Source organism: Nelumbo nucifera, chromosome 2 (genome assembly GCF_055504915.1).
Source record: "Nelumbo nucifera cultivar China Antique chromosome 2, China Antique-T2T, whole genome shotgun sequence".
In the NCBI taxonomy this organism is placed as follows: Eukaryota; Viridiplantae; Streptophyta; class Magnoliopsida; order Proteales; family Nelumbonaceae; genus Nelumbo; species Nelumbo nucifera.
This window is the reverse complement of record NC_142650.1, coordinates 100,870,107-100,888,575: the sequence shown is the minus strand read 5'-3', so window position 1 is coordinate 100,888,575 and position 18,469 is coordinate 100,870,107. Positions and strand designations below refer to the sequence as shown.

General features: G+C 36.7%; 1 protein-coding gene across 4 annotated transcripts; it reads right to left on the bottom strand.

Annotated features, from left to right (window-relative positions):
• Positions 1–1,633: 1,633 nt before the first annotated feature.
• Positions 1,634–16,833, bottom strand: LOC104606335 (3'-5'-exoribonuclease family protein). 4 transcript variants are annotated; one of them, XM_010271479.3, is made up of 10 exons: positions 16,694–16,833; positions 16,371–16,590; positions 16,223–16,272; positions 16,023–16,092; positions 15,835–15,940; positions 9,120–9,186; positions 8,751–8,826; positions 5,804–5,872; positions 5,574–5,686; positions 1,634–1,877 (listed from the first exon to the last, which is right to left on the bottom strand). In XM_010271479.3, the coding sequence occupies exons 2-10, from the start codon at positions 16,528–16,530 to the stop codon at positions 1,794–1,796; spliced, it is 795 nt and encodes a 264-aa protein (XP_010269781.1). In that variant the 5' UTR covers positions 16,531–16,590; positions 16,694–16,833; the 3' UTR covers positions 1,634–1,793. The 4 variants fall into 4 exon arrangements, with proteins under 4 accessions (XP_010269781.1, XP_010269779.1, XP_010269780.1 ...); XM_010271477.3 differs by having other exon boundaries at positions 5,574–5,872; XM_010271478.3 differs by having other exon boundaries at positions 5,574–5,872; positions 16,371–16,614; positions 16,694–16,832.
• Between the last annotated feature and the right edge of the window lie 1,636 nt (positions 16,834–18,469).

Genomic DNA, 18,469 nt, shown 5'->3' with positions numbered 1-18,469 from the left:
TGGAGGCCTTCCAAATGGACTCTTACTTCAATTGCCTCTTGAGTGTTGAGGTCCCAAAAAGAAGAAAATGGAAGTAATACAAAACATGTACCCAATTCGTTCATAGGTGTTCCATACTCTGGTAAGCAATCCTCTTGTATGTATATGTATATATGGCACATGCTGTATTAGATCAACCTAATAATGAGCAAGCTTGGTGCGGGATAGGCAGACTAAAGCTATAAAACGAGAACAGATTTTGTCCTCTCAAAAATTGCAGTTGTGCATGAAAAACATTTCAGCTCAGTTTAGAAAGAGTATAAATACAAATATATATAGTATAAAATAATACAAAACACACAGATTTGCACTCTACATATTTGTATTTGTGCTTCTTCCAAACTGAGCCTTCTGTACGTATATGTTTCATTCATGAGAAGATGCTCCCAATATACAGCTGAAGTATTGTGAGTACAGCAGAGGAACAATTTTGTGAAGACGAAATATGGATTCTCTATAAACCAGGCCCCAGACTGGCATATATAAACCCATAAAGATGATCGGAGCAGAAGACAGAATTTGGATCCTCTACACGATTGACTGGAGTAACTGATTCACGCAAGGTTCAAAGTATTAATAGCGCCGATGACTTCCCGATATGCCCCTACAGGGTGTATCGGGGTTCTGACCAATTCAGGGGTAGAGGAGCCCTAAACCGGCTCCCCTGAATCAGTTTTGAAAAAAAAAAATAAAAAAAACATAAAACAAACTACCAATATCACCCGATACGCCCCTGCCGAAGTATCGGGCATATCGAGATTTTGAACTTTAGATTCACCCTTTGTAAAGCGAACAGCCGAACATCTACAATCAGGGTGATTCTATAAATCTGCAACAGGTACAGCAATCGCCTGCATAGCCACCAATTAGGTAGTTTGCATCCTATTTTCACCCGATCCCATGCAAACAGCCCAATACGCTGGTGGGGGTGTATCGAACTGTATCGGCCCTCACTATTTTAGTTTATTTTCAAACTTGGTTCAGAGGGATAGGTTTAAGGCCCGTCTACCCCCTGAACTGAGTTAAACCCCAAAACACCTGTAAGGGATTATTGAGAGACTCCCAATACAATATATATCAGCCGATATATGGTTCGATACATATCAAATTGATCCTTGGTATTTTATTTGAGCTTCCACCTTGTGTTATTTGATTGAAGTGCAAATGACCCAATCCAAAGCCAAGTAAAGTGAAACTCAAAAGGCAAAAGTAAACCACAATTTACATTATTTTCATTTACACTCGTACATTTGTACTAGCCAAATGAAATTACACTACAAACATAGCCGCGGCGGATTAACAATGGCTGAAGTGACTGAACTAAATGGCTTATATTGCTTTGTGACTTTGTGTGGACAAAATACTTGTATACGGCATAGTAGTTGACCCAAAACCACCTCCAGACATACTGACAACCGAATTGCAATCGTTTCAATTTAAAAATAATAAATTTATGTTTGTCTTTTGTCATAACACCATCAAATTGTCATGTTCTTAGTATCGAAAATAATAGGAACCACATGATCTCAGATGAAGGGGAAAAGGAAAAATGAAAACAAAAGAAAAGAAAAATAACAACAATTTGCAACCAAAATTAAAGCTCAACCACCATCAAATATAACTCTCGGTAATTCAAGATTGCTTAAGAAACTGAATATAAGATGCATTACTTGGAAACAAAACTTTTATCAAGAAAGAACAGACTGTTACAAGCCAACCCAAATTGTGTCAATCCAACTCACAAAATAGTAAGCCTAGTCAACTTCCATATCAGAAATGGCATCACTAAGAATCTTCTGGAGTTCTTTCACTCTTTGCCTTGTAAGTGCAACACAATCCTACATCAATTGAATAACCTTACTCACTAGCAATCAATTTTTCACAAGACTGTTTGGTTGCAGTGCAATTTTATTTGCACTAGTATGAATGCATGGGAGTACAAATGAAAAGAATGCAAATTTTGGCTTAATTTTGTTTTAGGGTTTATTTTACTCTGCTTCAGGTTTTATTTTACTTTATTTGTACTGCAATCAAACAAAACAAGGTAAAATTTGAAACAAAAAAAAATCAGAATTTTCATCCAAATCATTCGCACATAGTTTTCCATCAGTTCAAATAGACTTGCACTGCAGCCAAACACAGCCAAGGCTCAGTTTGGAAAGAGTGCAAATACAAATATGTACAGTGCAAAACAGAGCCTAAGAGTACACATACAAATATGCACAGTACAAATACATACAATATAATACAAAATACAAGGTTTTGCAGTCTACATATTTGCATTTGTACTCCTTCCAAACTGAGCCTAACATACATAAGTGCACAATAAACAGGGGCGCCCAAAAAAATTAAAGTACTTAATTAATATGCCTCCTTATACCAACATTTCCTTCTAATTTCTAATTACTAAATCATAGCTAATTAGAATTCTCCACTCAAAAATTTTGGGAACCTTTAACCCTTAACCCTTACATTAGTTCATCTATACTCTACCTACTGTCACTATTTAGTGTCCATTTGTTTCAGTCAGAATCAGAATCGGAATTGGAATCGAAATTCCTCACAATCAGAATTAGAATGGTCTATTCCCCAACCTGTCTGGTTCAGGCGGGAATCAGAATCAGCTAGATTGGATTCTCATTCCCAAGGGAGGGGGAAGGAATGGCCATTCCCTCAAATAGGGGAATGCCACTCCACCAGGAATGGGAATCGGATTCCAATTCCACCCCCCATTCAAATTCTGATTCCAGACCCCTATTACCACGAACCAAACAGACCCTTAGTTACCGTTACAATAGCCAACTCAAAACCCTATTGCCACTGTTTAATTAGCACAAAAGCCAACAATATCACTTTGTTAACATCCACACGTTCTCTCTCCCAACAATTTTTGGATGTGCCAGACAAAAGATGCCTAATTGTTCACTTCTTTATATCATTAGAAGCTGTAATTAAAATTATTTCCATATGGATCATTCATCGGGTAAAAAATCAATGTAGGATTTCTTATTTAACATGGATGACTTGCTTCATAATTGATATGTGATAGCAAGCACTTCAACTAGAAGGGAGGAAAGAGTGGCTATTTGAATTTTGAATACCTCTATGACAAGGCCTAAACCTAATAGAGCAGAATTTTGATGGGTGCAATTTGGGAAATCCAGGTGCTTCTGGAATAGGTGGTTCCTTGAGTTGTCATAGGGGTGACATTCTAGTGCTCTCAGGCCCAATTGGTACTGCTAAAACTCGATTAATGTTAACTTCACAGCTTGATCCAGGCAACATTACTAGAATATAGGACTGTGAAAGGTTCAGGCATACCTAACCCAAACCAAACCAACCCAATTACGTAGTCTGGGTCTGCATTATGTGTCCCTTTTTTTTCGAAAGGTAAGATAAAATTATATAGAAACAGCAAGAAAATGGCACACACTGAGATTGACTAGGAAAGCAAATCAGATTACAGACACCAAAGGGAATGGGAATCTTAACAACTCGGACACATTCAGGCTTTTGAACTCAGGTTTTACAGAGACCCAAGATTAACTAACAGATCCCAATTATAATTGGGTAAGGATCGGTTTTGGCTGTTCCAAACCAATTTATGTATATACTTACCAAAGAAACCCAATTTATGTATATTTTTGTTGGCACATTACAAAGATGGCAACAATTTAATACTTATATTCTCTTTTACCATAGAAGACCAACTTTTCTCATGATATACTTTTAAAATTATCATATTATGATGTCTAAATATATTGGTTTAACAAACTGTCAAATTATATGTTAAAAATATGGTTTCCAATTATAATCAGGCCAGAACTGGTAGTCTCGATTACAGACACTATAGCGTCTGGTTTGAAACTAGTTTTGAACACCTACTTAACGGGTCAGCAGTCAGTCAGGGTTTACCCTGACCCAGACCCAACCTATTGATAGAACTAGAACTACTAGAATACAGTACAGACAGCAATATGCTTGTCAAGATTCAATCACAATCATTAACTATGATGGATAAAAGTGCATGTCCATAGCAGTTGCGACACTTAATCAGAGAAGCAAAATATCTTGCGAACTCTTTTGGGGTGGCACTTTCCTGGATTCTACAGTCAGCCAACTTTCTAGATGACTTATTAACTAGGAGACAAAATCTGCATTGAGAGGTATATCCATTAGAGTAGCCTGCTCAATTCAGGTAGAAGTCATTGACAGGGAGAGTGGCATTGGGCTAGTTCTGTTCTTGATGTAAAACTTAGAATGCTTCTGCACCTATTCTTTTTAAATAATTTGAATAAATTCAAAGAGTTGTTGATCAAAAATTTGTTCCTTCTATGGTTTCCTTTTCATTTTCACCAACTTATAGCAATGGATTTATGGTTTTCAATAGAAAGGTTAAAAATATATTACAGGATTTCAAGTTATAATGTCATCAAGGAGAAAAGCTTAATCATTGTTTGCCTCGTAGTAATCATGCTAAACATAGCAGAGTCCACATTGAGAGCTAAGCCTTTCAAGCAATACATAAACTTCCTTTTTTTGGAAGTTTCTATACATTGACAACTCAATTTCTTTCTTCTATCCTATTTTCCTATATCAAATTAGTTGATGCGCTTCTTACTTGTATTATTTGACTGCTAAGGAAATGAAAAGTTTTTTGTCAATTATGACCATCAGAAAAACACGTATACTTCCACTATACTGCAGAGATTTCTTAGCCAAAAGTTGCTCATTATACATTTTTTACATCAAGGGTTCAGATGATTGACATTTTTGTAGCATATTATACATTTTAGTAATGTTTATTTAATATGTTCTTAAAGATATATCTAAGATTCCTTTTATGATGTTCTCTCATGGATTAATCTTATATAATTAAAATTCTTTTGGCCTGTTTATCTATGATGGGCAGGTGGACCTAATTCATAGATCCAATATCCAATTTATTGGCTTTCTTTTATAAATTTTATTTACTAGTATATACTTCCAAGTTTAAACCTTCAACAATCATCTTTCTTTATAAGCTTTAGCACAAATAATGAAAAATATTTCCTATAGCATGAGGGAACAATAAACATGATTTTAGAAGATAGATAGTATATATTTTTGGGGCATAAATGGAATTTCTGTTGTAAAACATGGGGTGTTGGAATCTTCCTTTCTGATAAATAAATAAATAAATATATGTGATATATTCTAGCAACGTTATGTAATTTGTTCATCCTAAAAAATTAAATTAGCCTCCTAAAAGAAAATCCCTGGTTCTGCCCCTGTGTGATGCATTTAAGTCAGTTCATGGTTTCCATCTATCTGATCTCTTGGAAACTATCCCATGTTAACTTGGAGTGATTAACCAAAAGTGACTCTTACTAAGATGGCATCTAGGTTCTTGAAACCTGCTAACCATCTACCTATGGCAATCCATTTGGAATTAAACTACCCTATACTTTATCTTTTCTCAAAATAAAAATGGATCTTTCAGTTTCAGGAATATTTACCAAAAGGTTTCATTTTGGAGGTAGGTGCAAACAAACCTGAACAGCTGACATGTAAGCAAGAACTGGTCCTCCTGGCTTGTAGAGGGACACAAGTCGACTTGAAGAGTCTAATACCACAGTAACAGGAGTTTCCATCACAGACTCTTCTTCTGCAGTAGGGTCAGCCAAGATGTAATTTTTGTGAAGGATGCAAGTCAATGAGAAAGGAATACAAGTCAGAGTAAGCTTCCTTTTCTCTTTGTTGACTGGGTCTTTTAGTAGCTTGCCTTCTTCATTTTCCCCTGACATGATAACAACTCTTCCATCATCATTGACAGTGACAGCTGGAATTTGCACTGCAAGTTGAAATGAAAATTATACGATTAACACAACTTGGTGCAGGAATAAGAATAAATTCAACAAATTAATCATATAAACAATTAAACATATCTATGAAACATATTGTGGTCAAAATTTTTGGTAGTGCCCAAACTAAAACTGACACTGCCAACAGTGACGTAGCCAGGAATTTTTTTCTAGTGGGGTCATACAATAACTTAAAAAATAACACTACTTAGAGAGGGAAAACATGATTTGGAGTTCTCCTTTCTTTTTTCTTCTGTTAGTTGTCTTCTAGTTGCCATGTAATGACCAAAATACCCTCTACTCCTTTTGTTTATTTTGCATTTCAAAATGTCAACTTTTTGACATTTTCAACCACCCAAGTTATTAGTCTAAGAGTCCAAATTGACCCCACCCTCTTATTTTTTCTTTTAACCTTACCGGAGTCAATACGGGAAAATGGGCTGAAATAACGCAAATAGTTCATTCTTTTTTTTTGAACATCAGTGGGAACAACCGCCCAAGTTATTAGTCTAATAGTCCAAATTGACCCCACCCTCTTATTGTTTTTCTTTTAACCTTACCGGGGTCAATACCGGAAAATGGGCTGAAATAATGCAAACAGTTCATTCTTTTTTTTTTTTTGAACATCAGTGGAGTCAGTTGACCCCACTGAAATACATGTAGTATAGCCCCTGACTGCCAACCCTAGTCGGAGTTGTTGATTTGCCCTATACCAATTTGGGCATAGGGATGAAGAAACATCAAGCAAAAAGGGCACATATTTCCATCCAATGCTGTTAAAATAGTTTGATGGCTGATCCGAATAGAAGGGATGAATGGACAAGATGGATAAATAATATATTAGTGAAAAAAGATTGTCTAAAAGCCAAAATGAAAATATAACTGAGCAAACTGAGTGGCAAATAAAAAATGGAAACTATTAACCTAGAACATAGAAAGTTAAATCTACCAGAATCTAAATGAATAAAGTGATAGTACAGGCTTTACTACCAAATATATGATATTCCAAGACGAAATTGCAACTTAAGGTTTTTCTTTAGAGCAGAGATGAAGAAGAAACAACACAAAACTGCTGAATAAGACCTTGACAATTCTACCATAAAGACTCAGAGAGATGAACCTTGAAGACTGCCTTGCACATGTCCAGAAGTGCCCATTGTCCAAGGTAGGCTCTGGCTGTAGTTTGGGAATTAGTTTTTTATAGATTAATTCCATTGTCTAACACCTACATATAGAAGGGAGTGCCAACTGGGGTATATTGTAGGAGGGATAAGACTTTGTGTTCCTCAAGGTCAGGAAAACAAAGCAAGTTCTTAAGAGAAGTAAAAAGGTTGCAGGTTGAATCACTGGAGAAGATGAGTGACAAAGTAAATTTGTCGGGTGGTCAAGGTGGTGTTTAATGTTCTTTTAGTGCAGGTATATAGGTGATGCCTTGGGGTTTGGTGTTTCTAATTTTAGGCTGGTTTGGTGGTTTTTCAGTTCGAGCTGTTCGATTGAAAGCCAAAAGCAATTTGAGATATAAGGTCTTGTATGGGTACAGAACAAAGTAAATTTGTGGGGTGGTCAAGGTGGTGTTTAATGTTCTTTTAGTGCAAGTATATAGGTGATGCTTTGGGGTTTGGTGTTTCTAGTTTTGGGCTGGTTTGGTGGTTTTTCAGTTCGAGCTGTTCGATTGAAAGCCAAAAGCAATTTGAGATATAAGGTCTTGTATGGGTACGGCGTATGGGTGGTACCTTTTAGTCCTTTGGTTTGGAGAGATGAAACTTCGGAGGCTTTATTTGTCTGCATTTTTAGGGTTAAGAAATGAGTGGGTATGGGTGGTAGCTTTCAGTCTATCATTGATGTTTTATGATTTATGATTCGGATGGGTCATTCAAAACCGGTTGGGTCATCAATATGGATAGTTTTCAACTGTTCATACCAGCTTTCAATGGTTCACTCGATTTTTCAGAAATTTGAAAAAACATGTTTCTAAAAAACCAGAATGCCTACTATTTCCTGGTTTTCATGGTCCAACCATCCAGTCCTGTCTAAGTCTTACAACATTGCCTGACAGTTCAAATCCTAGGGCCAATTAGGCCCAGAACTTAGTCTTTCCCCACCTGCACCAATGTCTCTGGCACAACGTGTAGTCAAACTCAAACCTAAAATAGCACTTGAATGATGGACAACTAGGCTTAGTGTGCCCAAAGCCTATTCTCTTTCAACTTTGGTGCTACAATTAGAAACAGATCCATATACAGAACCATGAATAGATTCAATCAAACTTTATTTTCATTTAACTTACAGAAACTTTAAGCAATTTTAGCTGAACTGACCCTTATTTGTTATTATTGTCTTCCTCTTGTATAGCTTCATAAGCTTATTGAACATACTAAACCCCAGGAACCGCCTTTTATTTATTTCTTTCTTTTTTTTATAAGAAGACTTTTGAAACATGCACCAGTCTTTGATTGTTTAAGCCTTTAAAATGATCAGAAGCAATGATATTTTGCTCACAAAAGCAATATCACAACCAATGGGCCATGAACTTGTGGTTCAAACAGGACATTCTGAATTTTTAGGTTGTCAAAGTTATCTGTCTTATCTCAAATTTTAAGGTATATATTACCGGGGAAAAAAACTTCAAGGTAAGCAAAAAATATCCTGCAAATCACATGCTGCTGCCTTTCCAAGATTTCAGGAACACTACTTTTTAAATCAATGCAGATCAGTTTATAAAACTCTTAAAAATACACATTTTAGTGGTAATACCATTAACTCATCTTAGGGAATGAGATCAACAGGCATGTCAAATCTTTTATCAAGTCAAGTTGGACTGTTGGAGCACACTCAAGGAGCGAAGGAAAAACAGAAAGCATATCTTACAGTGAGAGAAGGCAGCAACTGCTGCAAGTAATGCTGCATCGAAAAGAGCACCATCTGCATCTAGACAGTATATATCCTACAAAACATGCATGTTTCACTGTCATCCAAATATAAGAAACAGATTGACAATGATATTTGCATTTTTTTTCTCCACCATTTTTTAAGCATATGATGTATATCATCTTTTCAATAATTTAAAAAAAAAAGGCAACTTTTAAAGAAACCTTTTATACCAGTAAAAAGATTGAAAGAGAATTCTCAGGTCAAACAAAAGAAGACAATGAAGGAAATCTTTTTTATTGGTTATAGTGCAGGAATGCCTTATAAATTCTCTGTGGAATTGAAATTCTACATATTAGATCTCATTACCAAATATGCCATCCAAGCTGCCTTTCCACTGACTAATGACAGTTCCTTTAAATTGATCATTCCAGAACTGCACCCAAATAACAAGCCCATCAAACATGCATATCCAGAAAATACAATCATCAGAATGCAGCAAAGCACTAAATGTGTATCAATCATTCAACAAAACCAATCAAAAACACAAGGATAATTAGATAAGTAAGAAAAAGAAATGCAAGTTGAAATTAAAAAAAAAAAGGACACTCAGATTTCTCAATTACAAATTAGGTTAATGCTCATATTTGGGACTTTACATAGTAATTTCATGCATGCTGTATTTTTCAGTATAAATCTTAAACTTGCCCATTCCCATTGAGATGAAGTGGTTCTAGGGTTGCAAGATATTATTGAACATCCACTTCAACCACAAATATCTATTCTCAGCCTTGAAGTTCTATCTCATGGCTCAAGATTTCCATCAGATATGATCAAAACTGACTTCACTAGAATTAATCTTGCAATGTAATTTGGCTACGGGGTTGATCCAAAATGGCATACCTATCGCAAACCATGTAATTTAGGCCTCAAAATAGAGTATAGTTAACAAACAAATTTGCTACCCATCCCATCCAGCCTGCCCCTCCCAAGACTCCAGATAGCCAAGACCATTATTAGGTAATGACCCTTTACACAATGAGCTACCCTCACAGTGATCAAATCAAAATAGGTCCCATCCCTGGACTTATTTTCAGATTTCTCCTTAGATGACTTGCTGAGGAATTGGAAGGAGATAGCTAACTCTGCCAAGGTCAAAAGGGTTTCTAATCCCTCTTGGACCCCTCCTCCCACTGGGTCTATAAAACTAAACTTTGATGGCAGCAGCTTTAGGAACCCAGGGCTGCCTAGTATTGGGGGAGTTTTCAGGAATGAAGAGGGGCTTATTCTAGTTCTCAGGCCCCATTGAGGAAGGAAACTCTCTTAGGGCCAAGATCCTTGCGGCCCTGGAAGGTTCCCAAAGAGCATGGGAGTTGAACATCAGAAGACTGGTTATTGAGGATGACTCGGAGAAGGTGGTGAGATGGCTTAGGGAAGACAGCTCTGGTATATAGAATTACAGCAATGAAAAGAAAAACCTTAAGTGGCTGACTAGGGACATTGAGGTTAAGTACAGTTGGGTAAAGAGAACTGCTAATTCACTTGCCAATGGGCTAGCCAAGCAAGGGGTGAATAGGGTTTTTTTGGGGGGGCTCATTTCTATGTTTCTTTTTTATGCTGTTGGGAGAGTTAAGACAGTTCAACTCCCCCTCTTTTGTGATAAAAGCTTCACTGTTTTAATAAAAGTTGCCGTTATTAATCAAAAACTAAGTGAGTGAATGCAGAGGATACTCTCAAGTTCTTCTCTTCCAAGATAAAGCATAAAATTGCCAGAGCAATACATCTAGACATCATCTTACTCCCTAAAGCTTCTTAGGAGACCATGTACCAACTCCAAACAAGATCAACAGTATCCTTACCACAAGTCCACTAAGCATCTAAATATAACAGCACTCCAAAAAGTTGTACATATAGAGACACAAAACCAATGGATGAAATGGATGAACAAGACCTTGTTGAAGTTAAAAGCTTAATGGCCATTCTTGTATGATCCAGAATTTTACTCTGATGCCTCATCTACACTGGGGCTTCCTTTGGAGCAATGCTTGGTTTCAATATATAAAGTATCAAAGAAGAAGGATATACCAGCATAAGTCACTCACTCACCCCAGATCATTAATCAGGCTCTGTGCCAAGTTCAAAACTCCAAATCCCAAAAGCCTACAACCTATAGAATACAAGCATTCCCTCCACATCAAGAAGTTTGGCATCCACTAAAAGATGAGGAAAAACCATCGTAACTTAACCAACCCTAACTGATCAGCCCAAGTGCCAACTCCAAAGTTCGAAGTCTATAACCTTTTGCACAAGGAAGCCCCTTCTCAGTAAGAAGTGTAATATCCAGTAAAAAAGGGCCAGAATATACTTTCAATCTTTCATTCTATAAAATCCTTAAGTTATGTACAACTATATATCAGATTTTTTATAGGAAACAGTAGCTTTCATTAGCTTAAAAAAAAAAAAACAGAAATACAACTGTCACCTACAGAGACATAAGGTGACCCCTCGTCATAAAATCAAATTAGAAAACAGCCCAAAACAAAGATTTCCGATTTACTCCTTGCTTTGCTAGATTGTCAGGTAAAGAATTTACTGACCTCCTAGTCCATTTAACATGTGCACTCAGCTCCCTTGTGAGGCTCGATAGTTCACTTATAGGTTGTTTAAGGAACCATGTTACCAAACTATTTGTTTGCAACCAGCCTATTACTAAATTTGAGCCTCCCTCCACTTCTAACTGTTGAATGCCTGCACCCAGCTCCACGAGGACCACGACTAGATATCAGATTAGTCCAAGTGCCAAGTCCAAAGTTCTAGAGTTTATAACCTATTACACAAGGACAGACCGTTCATAGCAAGAACTAAGAAGTGTGTTAGAGTTAGCAGTCAAGAGGGTATTTTAGTCTTTATATTCTGTTATTAATAGTTACATTGTCTCTTTTATCTCAGTTTAAGTTGTGTCCCATACTTAATTAGGGACATAAGAGTCTTTGTATATTAAAGTCCAAAACATATAAATAAGAAGGTGATCAGCTGGGAGAGGGTGATTTTTCTCTCAAGCCGTTTCTCTCTATTCTCTTCTCCTTTTCTTTCTCTTCTTCTCTATTCTTTCCTTCTTGTTTCTGACCTAGGGCTGAACCAGTGCTAATTGAACCATTAACATGGTATTAGAGCATTGGTACTCAGTTCAGAAATCAGTCAATCTTCTTTTCTCTTTGCATTGCCTCTCAGTCCATTGTTTTGAGGATATCTCATCACTCACTTCGAGGATCAAGAATGGAACAAAAAGGGTTGGTCGTTTTTCTGTTTAGGAGGTAATCATGCTTCCAGTAGTTGATGCAGTGATCGCATCCGTGGGTTGTTAGAAACCCTTTACTCGATGACTCGAAGAGGGCTGGTTGGTGAACAGGTCTTTGTATCTTGTTTTTGGCATGGTGTTTCAACCCTATTAGGAGTGAAATTCAAGCCTTTTAGCAGTGTTGAACAATAGGTAGGGAGTCATTTTTCTTCTTTCTTGGTGACTGAATGTGTGATAGCAGTGAATTTTGTTGAATAAACCTGTGACAGTGTATGTTTCAACAACAATTGACTACTAGTAGTGTGGTGTAGTGAGTACTGAATAGTGTGGTGTGGAATTGGTGATTGAAGATCTTATTCTCTTAAACCCATGGCAACAATAGGAGAGAGTAGTGACAATAAATCCAGTGTTATGATTCCCCCCAACTACCTGAATGTACAAATGGCATCCATCAAATTAAATGGTGAGAATTATGTGCCATGGGCTAAGTCAGTGGACGTTTTCCTTAGAGCCAAAAAACATGTGAAAGAGGAAAAACCCTTAACTGAACCTCAAGGGTATAATGAGTGGGAACAAGAGGATGCACAGATTATGATGTGGTTGTGGAATATCATGGAGCCCAAAATTAGTGTGAGTTTTATGTTTTTAGATATTGCCAAGGAGATTTGGGACCATGCTAAGAAACTTTAATCTAGACAAGATAACACTACACGAGTGTATCAAGTTTATCAAGAGTACTTTAATCTACAACAAGGAAAACAAAGCCTTGAGGAATATTATGCTAGTATGAGAAACCTTCATAATGAGCTTAATGTGTATCATCCTTTGACATTAGATGTTAAAATTCAGCAACAGCAACAAGAACAGCTTGATGTTACCAAGTTTTTAATGAAATTGAAATCTAAATATGTTAAAATTCTGCTCTTCCCTCTAATGAGAAGGTGTTTTCCCAACTTCATAGAATCTCCATTGGGCCTTTAAAGAGTCATACCATCTTTGATAGGTCTACGTTTGCAGTGGAAGGAGGGGGAGGTCGTGGGGTGGACATGAAGTCCAACTGAGACAAGGTGGTCCTATGCTTAACCGTACTAGTGGACGTAGTGGAGGTCAAGATTTAAGGGGAGGTTGTGGTAGAGGATGTAGCAATGGTCATAGGAAATGCATATATTGTGGAATGGAGGGACATACTGCTAATTTTTGTTATGATCAGCATGGGCCAATCATGTTGTGACAAGTGGTAGTTAGTGAGAACCAACAATCTGATCAGATACCTTCTACATCTACAAGTGCATCTAGGAAGGAGATGTTGAGTGTTCCACGCGATGAACACAAAAGGTTTCTTTAGCCTTCCTCTTAGCAGAAAACAGCTACCCTTGCCCACTTAGGTATGGCTTGTTTGGCATCCAAACCTTCCCATTGCATTATTGACTCTAGAGTTTCCGATCATATGAATGGAACTTCAAGTGTGTTTTCTTCCCTCTCTCAGTCTTCCACATCCTAAATAGCTACCTTAGCTAATGGTTCTACTTCTCCTATTTATGGTGTTGATAATGTTGATCTTACATCTTTATCTTTATCTTCAGTTTTATATGTACCCAAATTCCCATTTAATCTCATGTCTATTAGTAGATTGACTAAGTCTCTTAATTTTCTATCACCTTCTACACTTCTTGAGTTCTTGTACTTTTCAGGATCTTAAGACGGGGATGAAGATTGGTGGAGGGCATGAAATTGGTGGATTATATTACCTTGATGGCGGTGATCCAAGAGTAGCACTCCAGTCTTCTCTCACTACTCTTTAGTGGCATTGCAAACTTGGTCATCCGTCTCTTAAGGAACTCAAGTTACTTGTTCTATCATTCAGTCATCTTTCTTCTTTGGATTGTGAGTTGTGCCAGTATGGGAAACATCACAAAGTTCCCTTTAGTCCTAGAGCCAATAGTCAAGTTTTAAGTCCTTTTTCTTTGGTTTATTTAGATGTTTGGGGTCCAAATAAAACTGTATCATATAATGGTTACAACTTACAAGTAGTTTGCAATTTTCAATGGTGATTATTCAAGGATGACATGGCTTTATCTTATTAAAGAAAGAAGTGAATTGTTCTCCATTTTCCAAAAGTTTCATGCTAAAATTCGTACTCAATTTGGTGTAATATCCAATGCTAAGTTGCTAACCAAACCATAAATAAAGTGTAATATCCAGTGCTAACCAAACCATAAATGAAGTGTAATATCCAATGCTAACCGAACAATTAACAAAGTGTAATATCCAGTGCTAATTGAACCATTAACAAAGTGTAATGTATCCAGTGATTAAAGGCTAGAACACACTCTCATTCTCTCACAACCATTAGTTTAACATCTAGTATAAGAAGTGCCAAAACAATTGTAGGCTAACTGCTAACCAATAGTCACCCCTAAAAGGAGAAGCACCAAAACCTGATCAAACCTTCCCTCCAAAACCTTTCCTGGCCAAGCCAAACAACATAAACCAGAGAAAACACACCCAAACAACCAGAACAAACACCCTCAACTAACGAAATGAGAACATCAACCCCCAATAGACCATAGAGCCCAACTAACCACATCCAGGAAACAAAATACACCCCAACCTGAGCCTCATCCCAACTAGAAAAAGCTCCCAAACTCAAACCAACCCCTTTGTAAGGCCTTACAAACCCCTCCTTGATCTAAACATTACAATTTCTGTTTCTTGGGTTTCTTAATTTTCTTGCTAGGACCACCCCCCAGAAGTCCCATCTTCAATCTGCTGAAAACTCTTCAGACTTGAACAGTTCAAAGTTGCTTCTTGTTTCTAAATCTTCTTAACGCATTAGGCAACTATTCACTCACTCCTCACAATAAGTGTAACACCAAAGTTCTAGAGTCTACAACCTATTGCAGAAGGACAGCCCCATCACAGTAAGTTTAATATCCAGTGAAGAAGGGCAAGAACGTACTTTCATTCTCTGACAACATTTAATTGGGTATGACCAGATATCAGATTAATTGTTTTCTGGCTTAAAAGAGGAACCCACAAGCACTTGCCCCATATCCTCTCTTCAGTAGAAGTTTCAACCAAGTAAAACAACGGCAAGCATGAGAATGCAGGTTTGAGTCTGAGCCTCTAAGTATGGCCACTTTGTGCAGAGAAAAAAAATGTCAAAAGTTAGGATCATACCTAGTCTAGCCCTCCCAAGACCCCAGATAGCTAGAACAACATTGGGTAATGGCCTTTCTTAAGGGGAGGCCTCTTAAGCTATGGTAATCAGATACCTCCATAAGGGTTCTGTATCGTGTCATATACTTCATTTTTAGTGTAAAGTAATTATCCAACACCTTTTCCAGTCATGTCCTCATAGCATCTAGACAAAGTAGCTCTTAGGTGGATATTTGCAGACATGTATTCTTGATCAAATTTTGGTGTTCCTAGAATTTTAAGCTGCAGATACAAATTCACTGGGACGGTGATCAAGGATGGAAGGACAAAACTGCACACTTGGGTGTAAAGTGTTCATGGGGCATAAACTACCAATATTTAGCAGAAGCTTGTCAGTGGCTGCCTACCTGGAACACCCCTCACCTATCTTCTAGGTATGCAAGCAAAAAACTTGATAAAGGAACATCTATGCAAAATCCAAACATGAAGTAGAGAAATACCCAACTACCTTAGAATACCAATTCAAAAAAAAACAATATTTTACTACCTCAGAATCAGCAAACGAGAAGAAATATTTCTTTATGGCATAAGAATAACCAAATAAATAAATTATAAACATTCACATGCCTTATAATTGCGTCAGATAACTGTTTTGACACAACCGGTGCCACCTCTGCTGGTCTGCCAGGCCTAACAATTGGAGAGCAAATTGGAGGCATGTGGAAATCAATAGCTGGAAAAAACAAGTAGTTTATCCATTAATATAAGGAGGAGGAGGAGGAGGATAAGAAAAACATAAGTTGAAGAGAACCAACCTACGGAGCCCTCGTCTGATGAGTCCAATGGAGGAGTCATAACTTCCAACTTGATTGCAGCCAACATGGTCTACGCATGAATAAAGCAATCAACCATTGAGAAATTATCAAATACCGAATGCACTTTGTGAGAGCAAATAAAGAAGAACGGAGAAAGGGATAAGGAGTAGAACAAGAAAAGAGAAGAAGAGAGAATGTACCGTGCAACCAATCTTCGCCATGGCTGACCCATCAGCAGTTGCCACAGCCCCTGGATAATAGAAAATGTTGCTCAGTAGAAATACGTACAGATGAATTTCAGAAGGAACACAGAAATAAATGAAGAGAAAAGAGACAAGTTTAGCAAACCAAGGGCCACAGTGGTATCTCTTGCTCTGCCAAGTGGCCTGGCATCAGGACGTACAGACTCAAGGAGATGGCGTTCATAGAAACGCAGAGGGAAGAGACGCCTAAAAGCATCCACCTCCATCTCCCCAGATAAATCTCCAGAGGCACCCGATGACCCCATTTTCCTTTACTTTCAAACCTTCAACAAGCCAACCTTCACCTTCAGAACTAACAAGTAGCTCTGCAAAAGCCAATAAATCCAGAACTTCATATCACTGAATCATGCAATATTCGATAGAAATAAGAAAGAAAGGGAAATGCACGAACCCAATAAGAGGACCTACCTCTTCCTCGTCTTTTCTCTTATTCCTCTCCGTCCAGTTCGGAAGTTGCAGATTTTCGAGAGTGGGTATTTCGTGTTTGATCAAATTCCAAAGGGCTTCTCTTCATTTTCTCGTTCTAAATTCTAAATGTAAATTTCCGAAACCTCCCCTAACATTTCTGATAGTATCTGAAATTACCCCCTAAAGTTTAGTAGGTGTTTTCTAACTCTCTTTCTTTGTTTGTGACAGCAAGGTGAAACTTGGGCGGGCTTGGCTTGGATTTTTAATCCTGGGGTGGGTTCGGGTCTAAGATGTCAGAATTTTTCACTTTTTGGGTGGGGCTCGGGTATATATATATATACAAACTTATTTGGGAATGGGAAAATCTATGATACGGAAATGATATGGTATGAAAAGAGTTTTGACCAATCAAAATTCACCCATAAATTTTGATAAATAACACCTATTGGCAATCATGTTTATGATTCTAGTTGATTGGTTAGAAACTTTTGCAGATATCATATCTTTTCCATATCATAGTCGAACCCAACTTATTTATATATACATTTGTATACACTAAGGAATATGTACGTGCATTTGCATGTGGCAATATTAGGGATGCAAACGGATCAGATTGGATTCGAATCAAGGTATATTCGAATCCAATATGACATTGTTCATGTTGGATCCGATCCAATTGGATATGATAGGACTCGATCTAAATTCGAATTCTACTAGATCTTCGGACCTAGTTTGATCCGACTTATTTTCTTTAAAAATTAATAAATTAATAAAAGAAAAAACGAAATATATCGATTTAAATAAAGAAAAAACAAAAATACAAGTATTTTTTAATTATTTTCATCATATATATACATGTTTTTATAAAAAATAAATAATACAACAATTTATAAAAATACAATATAAATAATATACTTATATATAAATAAATAGCATATATATGTATTATATATATTTATATTTATAAATATGTAACATATCATATCAAATCTTCTCGAATCCGATAGGGGTGATCTGATTCCGACCTGATTTCAAATCGGATCATAGGATCCGATCCGAAGATCCAACTAGGGGTGATTTGAATTCGACCAAATATGATCGGATCTCATATCGGATTGGATCGTGATCCGATCCATTTGCACCCCCTAGGTAATATCTCTAAGACAAAACTATTTATAATTCATGGACAATTTCTGAATAGTTATAAGTGGACAATTTATGGACAGTTATAAGTGGGCAGTTTTTAAAACGAGAGTAAAGGACATATATGCCCTCTTTATTATGTTCATTGTATGTTTAGAGAAGGGGGATAGAAAACGTTCAATGAAAACTCCATAAATAATGGGCATTCACTCTTTTATAGGGAGTAAAGATGTTTACCTATATATATACATATTTACATATATACTTAAATATCTATACTACTTATAAAAGTGTGAATGATGAGGTATTGACTTCTGACTTTTTCTTTACTAAAATATCCTTCCTCTTGAATTTAGTTCATCTCCATTAAAAGGGCAAAAAATGTAATTAAAAAATACCATTAATTACATTCAATTATCTCTCACTAAGCCTCAAATTTAAGTCATTAAATAAATCACATTCTCTCTTATTAAATCCAACATTTATACTTTTGTTTATCATCATTAAATTTCAGTAATAAAGCCATGCACGATAATTATTAATAGAATGAAATTTTGTATTTTAAAATAAACATATAAATGAAATCATATTTTTCATCTAGGTGGTGGGTAAGTAGTTCAACCATTTGGGTCA